The following is a 10,793-nucleotide window of genomic DNA, read 5'->3' on the forward strand; positions in this document are numbered from 1 at the left end:
TAGCGTTTCTTATTCTTCCAAAGTCTTAATATATACTCAGTTCCACTGATGCAATTTCTCCTTGCGTATCATTCCACAACTCAGGTTCTGGATACATACCACCGGGATTATGCTCCATCAACTCTTTTAACGCAGTTACCACCGCTTGATACACTTCATCACCACAATCAACCTTTAGACCCTTCAATTTTTCATCCTCTTCATTAAATGCTTCCTAAGAAATCAAAAGTAAATAAAAATTGGAGTTGAAAATAAAGATGAAAATGTAACCATGCATGCATGCTTAGAAAAGAATTACAGTATACATATAGCATATATAGTTAAAAGTGCACGCACAACACACATATGTATACCTCCCAAGTTTCACCCTTTTGGATAAGCACGTATGGATTCCAGTTTAAATCCCTCAGATTAGTCTCCCACAAGGAATATAGTTCATTTGCTTTCACTGCTACTTCTTTGTTGTTAGAGTTGTAAAATGTTTCCGCAAAAGCATGGAATGATTTTTTATCAAGCTTCCCTATTAACTTGACGCGGATAGAACTGGCCTCTCCTTTAGACCTATGATTAGTTCTTTTCGAGCGTCTTGCATCTAGTCATTTGCAAGTTTAATCTTTGTAAGGTAAACTTGTTGCAGCTCTTCCATATGTTCAATTAATTCTTGAGCCTCCTCTTCTCCTTATAGGAATTTAGATCTTCTTCTAATTCCATGCTTCTCATGATCACTTCGAGGGCACCTTTCAAGTGATCAGTTTGCAACTTTAATAATTGGTGGTCAACACATTTTTCTTCCAACTCCTTATCAAGTTGTTTATTTTTTCTCTTTTCATCGTCAATACTTTTTCTCCATAGACCTCCGCTCTTGATCCACTATTAACATTCCGCAGCCATTTTAAATAACTCCTTAACCTTCCTCTGCTCTAACCTTTCTCTTGCTTTCATCTATTTTTTCTCAAGCTCAACCTTTGTTCGCTCACTGTCATTAACTGCTTTACGTTTTCTTAGTTCTTCTTTCATATGCTCAATTTTTCGCTGCTCACTCTCATTATATGCTTGTAGTTTCCTAATTTTTTCTATGTGTAGAGTCATTAATTCTTTCTCTTGCATCACAACTTTTATTTGAGCTTCGAATTGCCTTTGACTTTGCTCCCTTTCTAGCAGTGCTGACTTTATGGTGAAGCTAATAAAGCGAAGGCCTTAGGCTCCAAAATTTTTAGGGGCCCCATTTTTCACTATTATAGATTTATAAATTAGTTTTTGAAAAAAATGATTATTTAAAAGTAAACGAATAATTTTTTAGTTCAAAAATAAAAGAAAACTTTAAAATAGATTTGAAAAGTTCGAATCATATGAAAAATTATAATTAGTGTTATCCAAAAACAGGTTGGTAAAAACAACAATGTGTACATTTCACGCACGATAATCGTACTGGCCATATTCCAACTAAGTTTATCTCACGGGATGCACGTGCGGCGCACGAGATGCACTTGTGACGCATGAGATGCATGTGTGAGAGCTAGTTTTATTTCTTATAAAATCTCCATGTATAACGATCTTTGTGCACTCAGTATATCTTAACTTGAAAAAGTCAGCTCATTGCAATCGGCTAATAGAAGAAACAAAATGATTTAATTCTGAAAACTTCCATTGAATTAAAAAATTTGAATGCTTTGTGAAAACTGAGAATATTTGTGAATGTCGAAAGAAAAGAAGAAATGGGTTTGGCTACTTATAGGTCAATAAGGTGAGATTAAGCTGAGTTGCTTTTCTCTCTATGTTAAATTTTGAAGAGAGAAATTGCGTGTAAGAAATACTGGATTGAAATTAGAGGACAAAGTGAGTAGTAGTAGAGTTTGATTAGTGAAGATGAAGAAGAGAAACATGGCTTCTGGAGACACGTCAGCGTTCTTTTTAATTTTATATAAGTATTATTATACCCAAGAATTATTGAGTATTAGTGAGTTGCAATAATATTTGCTGATGCTGAGATTTATTTTTGCCGCCAGTTCAGGTTATACCCAAGAATTAATTATCTGATCCTAACAATTGACATTTTATTTAAGTCATGGGGAAGTTCTAATCGAGCGTGTCCTTTTCTTACAGGCGCGTTTGTTGAAGAAGCCTGCTGTTGGGTCATGCGTAAAAGGAGTTTTGTGAAGTTGTAGAAGTAATATATATATTCGGTACTGAGCTGATTTTTTATACAGTATGATTTATAGAATTACTATTAACGTGGTTACTAACTACTAAGAATAACTTTTTCTCTATGATCCTTTCTTTCTAACTTTGGATAATCATAGCATTGTATTTATGCTACTGTATAATTAATGTGGTTACTAAGAATATGTTTTCATTCATGATCCTTTCGTTCTAACTTTGGATAGCGTTGTATTAATGCTCTGTAGGACCAACCAATTTCTGCCCGTGCATGTGACTTTGTTTCTTCCTACGTCAGAATAAAAATTAGAAAAATGCTAGTACTTATTAATTAAGGAATATATTGAAGTAAGGTCTCCCTCTATAAAGTATAATATTAATCTTTAAGAAATTTCAAGCATATCTGATCGTTTTGTAGCGAATGGGCTGGTGAGCTAGTGCTTGAAAATAGTTTGGGCCAAATGGCCAACTCGCGGCATTATAGTTTAGCCCAAACTATAATCCCAAATCTAAAAATTCCAAAAGATCAAAATTCCCAAATCTAACCTCAAATCTAACTCGAATCAAACAACAACACCAAAATTTTGATTTTTTTTGGAATTTTGATTTTTTTTCTTTAGATTTTCAAAATAAGATGAACCTAGGATTAAGAATTGTAGGAACAATCCTTTAGCCTAAGCTCTGATACCAAATGATACGAATCGACTTGGACAAAACTCTAAATCGATTCACAAAAGCGGAAATTAAAGATAGTAAGAAATTAGGGATGAAAATTGAAGAAATAGGAGATGAGGATAGAAGAAATTAAATGCCGCCTTGAATGCCAATCGTAACATCTGCACCGAATCTGGTCCACTTGAAAAACGGCTGCAAGATGTGATATCCTCATTTAATGAGCTTGTCGGGCTGCCATTTTGGAGTGGATTTACTATGGTGGATTTGCCTCGGGTAAAACCGTAGTCCTCTTCTTTGATCCGCTGAAATGACTCGACGCTTTCTACTCTAACCGCCACGTGTTTTGTGTAACACCCCGTACCTTTAACCTAAGCTTTGACCATGATCCTAGACTTAGAAAATCAGATAAAGAATGTGGGAATTGAAAATTCCCTGTTCAGTTGTAAGATGGGGGTTTACACCCATGAACAGTGACCGTATTTCAGTATACAGGCCGTAATTCAAGTCGTAAACTGGTACCAAGGATTTCTGAGCATTCTGGAATTTGACATTTGGATGTCAAATGGTTAAATACGGACCATATTTCAAAATACGGCCCTTATTTCAAAACATATTTGGAATTTGGGAAATACCTTTCCAATGGTATATTATGGGGGGTCAAACGGACATATGTGCAAAGAGTTATAGCCATTTTACTGAAGAGACGCAGTGCAGTCCGTATTTCAAAATACGGAAATATGGCTAGTATTTTGCTGGACGTAAAATTCAATTTTCCAGAACAGTATATATTCGTCCATATCAGTTCAAATCATTATTTTTCATTCCTTCAAACCCTAGAACGATCTCCTACCCTCTTCCATCATCAAGAACACCAAGGTAAGCCTACTATAATTATTCCAAGTCAATTCTAATATATATCCTTGTAATCTAAACAAAAAATCATCATTCCAAAACTAGGGTTTTCAAGAAAACCCATCTGAAGGTTCACGAATTCAAGATTTTGGAAATCTTCTTCAAAGCTCAAGTTTTTAATTCAAGTTTTGGAGCGACTAAGGTATGTAGAGTTACTATCTACGTGTGGGAACATCATTGTTCTTCCACACGGCTCCTAATCCATAAAGTATGAAACTTTACAAAACTAGGGTTTCTATTCTATACTATGCTCATGATAACCCTAGGTCCATGTCCATGATTATATTATGCATGAATTGCTATGATTCTATCATTGTGTTCTTAATAACTCCATATGATTATTGAGAATCAGTCTGTAATCCATGAAAACCCATATCTCGTATTCGATGGGTTCTTGCATGCATGTTTTTAAATAAAAATGATTATTTCATGAATATCCTACACGTCTACAAGTTTTCATGCAACTATATTGTATAATTACTTTCATGCTATGATACAAGATACATACATACTAAATACAAGTTATCTCATGAAATCATGTTTACAAGTTATTTCATGAAACCATATTTACAAGTTATTTCGTGAAATCATGATTACAAGACAAGTACAAGTTTATTCACGAAAATCATGGGCTTCTTAGCCAACTATATTATGTTCATGTTTTTGGGAGTTGCACGAATTACCGAGAAGGCTCAGATAGCCTGAAACTATGTAGCCACTATAGGACAAGGATCGCTCCGCCCAGTTAAGACGATACCTTAATTTTACACTGAATGGATCCATCAGGCACGTTATCACCTTATACACTGGCAAGGTATGAGGGCTCTGCTGGTCCGGCGAGGTACTAGACTCCACGTACCCACGTGGTGATATCACATGTCGGTTTATGAAATGCTCTCCCTACTTATCATGTTTTGCTTATATCATATATATATATATATATATATATATATATATATATATATATATATATATATATATATATATGTACCCATGCTCATGCTCATGTTCATGTCCAGGTTTTCAGTTTCAGTTCTTATCATGTTATTCCATGTCCCATGTTATTTCTTTCAGTTGCTTTACATACTAGTACATTCAATGTACTGACGTCCTCTTTTATTTCCCGGGGGCCTGCATTTCACGATGCAGGTACTTAGATACAGGACGACACATCTGCTCAGTAGGATAGCATTCGTATCAGCTTATTGGTGAGCCTCATCTCATTCGGGGATTAGTCAACTTTTGTTTTATGATTAGTTATGCATCTAAGGTATGCTGGGGGCCTTGTCCCAGTAAGTATGTTTTAGTCAGACTCATGATAGAGGTTTCATAGACTAGACAAGTCAGTTATGTTATGTCAGACTTTCAGAGTCGTATAGCCATTTTGGCTCATTCATGTTATTTTCGCACTCATGTTTAAACAAGTATTTTTATTAAGTATTATGACTACTACATTTTATAAAGGCTCATCATGCATTCACGTTATATTCCGCTCATGTTATGCCTCATGATGATTCATCAAGCCATATGGTTCGCTCGGTCACATGCAGTAAGACACCGAGTGACGTGTTTCGCCCAGGCTATGGTTCGGGGCGTGACAAAGCTTGGTATCAGAGCCTAGGTTCAAGTGTCTTAGGGAGTCTATGAAACCGTGTCTAGTGGAGTCACTTTTATATGTGTGTGCGCGCCACACATATAAACAGTTGACCACCAAGACATTTAAGATTGTCTCACTTCTTTCAACTCTAGATCGTGCAATAGAGCTATGTTCTCAGAAATCACTTGGACTCGTGTGTTGTTTCCCATTCTACCGAATATGCCACGTCTCAATGGATGAGAAAGATATAAATCTAATCATTATCGATATGTTGCTTTCAGATGGAGTCATCAGGAATTATTCTAATTCGTGCCATGAAGTTTAGAGCAGTAAGTAACATTCTTTTTCCATCGAATTCTGAATGTAGCAATTGTGTAAGCGGCAAGAAGAAAATTCAAGACCCAAGACTTGCCAAATAGTGCGTGGTGTGTTTATCAGGTGTTAGTACTAGTTGAAAGACAAATTTCGATATGGTAGCACACGTAAGTTATATACCCTGTAGAGTAAGTTTATTTGGACTCTTTGACCATGGAGCTATAGTATAAGGGTGATGGTTCATATTTAAGACCCCACGAGGTAGCATGTTATGAAATTAGCTGCAGCAATCATAAATTGTCCACGGTAGTTTTGAGCAAGAAATATTCTAAGAGCCAACCACCTGTAATACTAGAAAGTCTCAACTTTTTCTAGGATATATATATTTTTGCCATATGATCTATGCACATGACTAGGAAGGGACTGATGCGATAAGAAAACCACGAGCAGACAATATTGAATTTATTTAGTATTAGTTTCAAATTATTTCAGCCTATTCAGATTAGATCTGGAGAGTATGACGTTAGTAAGTTACTACAAGAAGCAGATATTACTATGAGATAAGAGATATAACAGTTCCCTCTTAGGGTTATGTTATTAAGTATTTTATCCCTGATGTGTATAGTATGGTATAATTTTGAAAGTGGGGGTTAGTTGTTCCAATTCCTTATTTGAGATAGATGAAATTTCCCTAAGTGTGATCCATGTCTATAGTTCAGAAAGATAGTATACAACCCCATAATAGAGTCAGATAAGGAGGAAAAGTTAGAAATAACCTTATGCTTCACTTTAGTACTCAGAGAAGAATTAGATAATGTGATGCTAGCAAGTGGTTAACAGAAGCATAGTAAGTAAGTTTGAATAGATACAGTGAATTAGAAATTTTCAGCAGAGTTAGTAGAAGTACGATTTGAGTACTTAGTCAAGTTAGCACTACTAAGTGGGTAACTGTCTGAATACACCGAAGGCGTGTTAGAACCCAAAGGGTTTAAGTTAAATTCGAGGTATAGAAATTGGTGAAAGAAGAAAACCATCTAAACAGTAAGAGAGCAAGCTACAGAAAAAGAGCCTTTAAGTGTTATCAGAAAAGAGTTTTTCCCCAAGGCTGACAAAGCTAGTATGATAGTCATGTACATTAGAAACCCATTCATTTAAGTAATCCAGTTTTCCCAGTAAGTAAGACTTGCTTGAAGTAAGCCCAAGAAATGGGTCGTCAGTATTTTAGAGGAAATTGGCGGAACCACTAGATGACCACTTATCGCTAACTCGAGAGATCCATAGGCTTTAAACGTCAGCTTTTGAACTAAGGCTTTAAACGTCTAATAGCCTTAATATTGTCGATGTTCGACTCTTCTCTTATCTTAATCTTTCAAAATATGCCCCAGTTTTAGACTCAGAAGGGTGTACTAAACTTATGTTGTGGTGTGACCGAACCTTATATAGGTTGTCTACGTATCCCGCCAAAGGAATCAGGTCAGAACGTAGTTCATAAGGTACATAAGTATGGTTTGAGATTTTTGTAATAAAGGGACCGAACCCGATGTGGATTGCCTACGTATCCCACCAAGGGAATCAGGTCAGCGTAGTTCTGTTATGTAAATGGTACAGGTTTGTTGGATTTTTATCTGAATATGACTGAGCCGTATGTTGATAGTCTACGAATCCCACTGAGGGAATCAGGCCATGCGTAGTTCTCCTTACATAAGGATTTTGGATTTTCTGTTATAATGCAACCGAACCCTATGTGGGCTGCCTACGTATCCCGCCACGGGAATCAGGTCAGCGTAGTTCGTACTGTATTAAAGGAAAGGTTGCAAACTAGGCTGTCTAACGTAATGTCGTTTTTTGATTTCTTCTTGACTTAATAGCCTTCCTGATTGTGTCATTGTCTATCGACTATTTCAATTTCTTCCGAGTGCAATCTTGTCTTGTTCGCTAGTTTTCTTTGTTACTCTCTCGAGACGTATGTTGTCTATTCGTTCATTTTATGTCACAATCATAGAGTTGACAGATTTGATAAATAAAGTAGAGAATAACAATAATAGACAATTAAGGAAAATCAGAAATGCGTTCATAGATTTTGCAATTACGTTTCCAAAAGATGAGGCAAAGTAACAAAAGTTTTGAGCATGATTCAAGCCTCAATTTTAAAATCGTGCTATTTCAAAAGTTTTCTCCATGTTCAAACTACCAAGACTCCTGGCGAACCAGGGATGGAGTAAGAGTCCAATTCTTCAAAGTCTTTCCTGGTTCGGCACCCCGGATGGTCGGTGTCTCGATGTCAACACGAATCAACTCTATTTGGGGATATAAGAACATAAAAATCCAAGTGATGTCAGTCTCATAACATATCTAGGTAAAGTCATGATCACATAGAGTCAAGTAAGTCATGTAGCAAATAATTCATCAAATAAAGTCAAACAAGTTGTCAAACAAATGTAAACGAGTATATCAAACAATAACGCGTCCTAATATGCATGTGACCTCTTTGTGCCAGAGGTAGGCCTAACGTTTGTTTGAAGGGCAAATTGTGCCATAATACGTCATCCCATTGCTTTTGGTTAATTTAACAAAGTCTATTTCCCCAAAATAAGGTACAAAAGTAATGTAATATTTATTACATGTCAAATGAGTACAACATAAAGTGTTTCCTAATCTAAGTAAAGTAAATACAATTTCCTATGTCTAACTTCTAGCTCCATTTTGTGATACCCTTGATCTTCGTCATTTTTTGTACTCCAATGCGGATCCATACCTGTCATAGAAACGTTAGTCATTCCCTCCTTCCTAAAGTTTAATTAATTAAAGCGAATAGTCAATATTTAGGCACAGTTATACTTCAAACATGCACATAAAGTATGATTAGTGTCACTTGGGGTTGTGAACCCACTTGGACGTTTGGGTAAAGTCATCTAATGGATTTAATACAACAAGGGTATTAAACCTCCTAGGTCATGAAATGTATGCTCCTAATAAAGGGTGTTGGTTTAGCTCTACCCTAGGTTGACTAAGAGTGGGTTTCTTATGACACAGGTTCTCCCAAGTGGACAACTTGGGAGTGGAAAGTCCGTGGATGTCGACTGCACCGCCGATCGACTAAATCCACAAGATCAATCCAACTAAAGGGTGATTTTGTAGTGCACGGCCGCGAACCGCGAAACCGCTTTAAGTGTGTGAATTTTCCAGGAGTGGAGGAAAGTGATACGGAATGACAGTTTATCAAAGCAGTAACATTTAAACAGTTTATATCAAACAAACAATTAAACACGCAAGCAATTTATAGCATGTAAAACAGTTTAGGCAAATAAAGTAACTAAGTTAGCATACAAAGCCTAATTGAAAAAACTAAGTCCGTTATGGTTAGAACCTAAGTGTGTCCCCAGCAAAGTCACCAAGCTGTTATACCCTATTTTAACCGGGGTCAAAATAGTTTACAACATCCGGGTAATTCCGGGGTTATTTAAAGTTAGGAGTCGCCACCTAATTATTTACGGTGAATTAGGACACCTAAGGTTAATTAAAGTTATTTATCGAAAGTCAACTCTATTTTAAAGTCTACGAAACCGAAAAGATCTGAGTAAGGGTTCAACTAACCTAGAGGGAAGGTATTAGGCATCCTCTAAGATCCATTAATAATGGTTAACCGACCGGACTTAAATTAATTAATTAAGGCTAAAAAAAATGTGGATGCAACTCTATATCTTAAATTTCTTAAAATCTCCAACTCGGGTCTCTCTATTTTGTGTTAACTGAATTGCATAAAATCTATGGTTAAAATGTCACTTAACTCATCCCCAATAAACAACATTGTTGTATGTATTCCTCTTTATGGACTCTTGATTATTACTACTTATCAATATTTCTTGGATATTTTATTCATCCGATTATTAATTCCTTTACTCAAGCAGTTGGGTTGTTGATTTTAATCTCTAAACTTAAATCACATTCTATATAATAACCAAAATATCTTAGCTACTGCCCTTGAGGAAGTATACTACCGCCTGTGATAAGAATACTCCCTTAATTTACTAGTTGTAGATAAATTTTAGCATGACTAAATAAAATCGGTTATTAGTCTTATTGTTCACCAAATACCACACAAACAAATAGAGCAAACAAATCAAGTAAAGTACTAGTTGCACAATACAAATTAAAGGCACAAAAATAAAATAGAAGAGTAAGAATGATTTAAATGGGCTCAGCCCATTTCAGAATTGCTGCTGTCCGCTGCTGTTGGGCTGACTCGATAGAGAAATTACGTTGGGCTTTTAGCCCAACACCGAATGCGGGAGATGACGAGTCCTCGGACTCGTATGCGATGGTCATGCATAAAAAAAAAGAAAAAGATTAGTAAAGTGAAGATATACAAGAAAATAATATCCGATATACAGGGCGGTATACACTGGAATATATAAACATTGTAATATCTGTTCACCTTATGTATAGATTAAACTAGCAAGAGATTGCAGTTAACTTGGGATTAAAATATATAGTAGAGCATGTAGAAGACGTATCGTAAGTAAGAATCTTTAAGCAACAACTTATTGTATGTAGTTTTACTACATTAAGGTCTGGTTATAGAGGGCAGTGAAACCCAAATCAAGTTTTATAAAAAGAAAGGTCACATGTTGTTTTGACAGTAATCCTTATTGTCCATGTTTATATCGAGTCAAATTCATAAATGAGATATATCTAAATAATGGGCAAACATCATTTTCTAATTACACCCATATGCAAACAGTAGCAGCAGAGTTAGTACGGGGAATTTAGAAGAGAGGAAGTCAGTTAAACTGGATCATGTTCGAGTTTCTCAACACATCATATGTTATAAATAAATAAGAGAGGAAGCAGATAGAAAAATCCTTTCCAAGTTTCTATAGGCAGTCTCAGTTCTCGATTTTCGCAAATAACATTGTCAAATATCCTTAAGCAATTTGTCCCCTTACTACATTAGTTTTGACAGATGGTTTCTCCAGATGAGCTCAGAACAAAACACATCAAGTAAACTCTCACTTCGACATTATTTCCAGTTAACAGAATGAAACATTACTAGGGCATTCAGGGGTTTGCAACTCTACTCAACTAAGGCAATGTATTGATATTTTAACCTCACATAAGTCACTGATTACTACTTCAT

At 35.8% G+C, this 10,793-nt stretch overlaps 1 protein-coding gene across 1 annotated transcript; it reads right to left on the minus strand.

The window, feature by feature from the left end:
- Positions 1–25: 25 nt before the first annotated feature.
- LOC132644303 (factor of DNA methylation 1-like) lies at positions 26–1,089 on the minus strand. The gene is made up of 3 exons (XM_060360891.1): positions 978–1,089; positions 354–592; positions 26–214 (listed from the first exon to the last, which is right to left on the minus strand). Exons 1-3 carry the CDS (start codon positions 1,087–1,089, stop codon positions 26–28), a joined length of 540 nt encoding a protein of 179 aa, XP_060216874.1.
- Positions 1,090–10,793: the final 9,704 nt, after the last annotated feature.

This window comes from Lycium barbarum, chromosome 6 (genome assembly GCF_019175385.1).
Source record: "Lycium barbarum isolate Lr01 chromosome 6, ASM1917538v2, whole genome shotgun sequence".
Lineage (NCBI taxonomy): Eukaryota > Viridiplantae > Streptophyta > Magnoliopsida > Solanales > Solanaceae > Lycium > Lycium barbarum.

Excerpts from the sequence above, each read along its gene's own strand:
- LOC132644303 (XM_060360891.1), bottom strand. The coding sequence starts at position 1,089 with ATGACTCTACACATAGAAAAAATTAGGAAACTACAAGCATATAATGAG. Across the intron at positions 593-977 it reads ACGTAAAGCAGTTAATGACA|ATGCAAGACGCTCGAAAAGA; the intron begins GTGAGCGAACAA and ends GCAAATGACTAG. Across the intron at positions 215-353 it reads AAAAGGGTGAAACTTGGGAG|GAAGCATTTAATGAAGAGGA; the intron begins GTATACATATGT and ends TTGATTTCTTAG.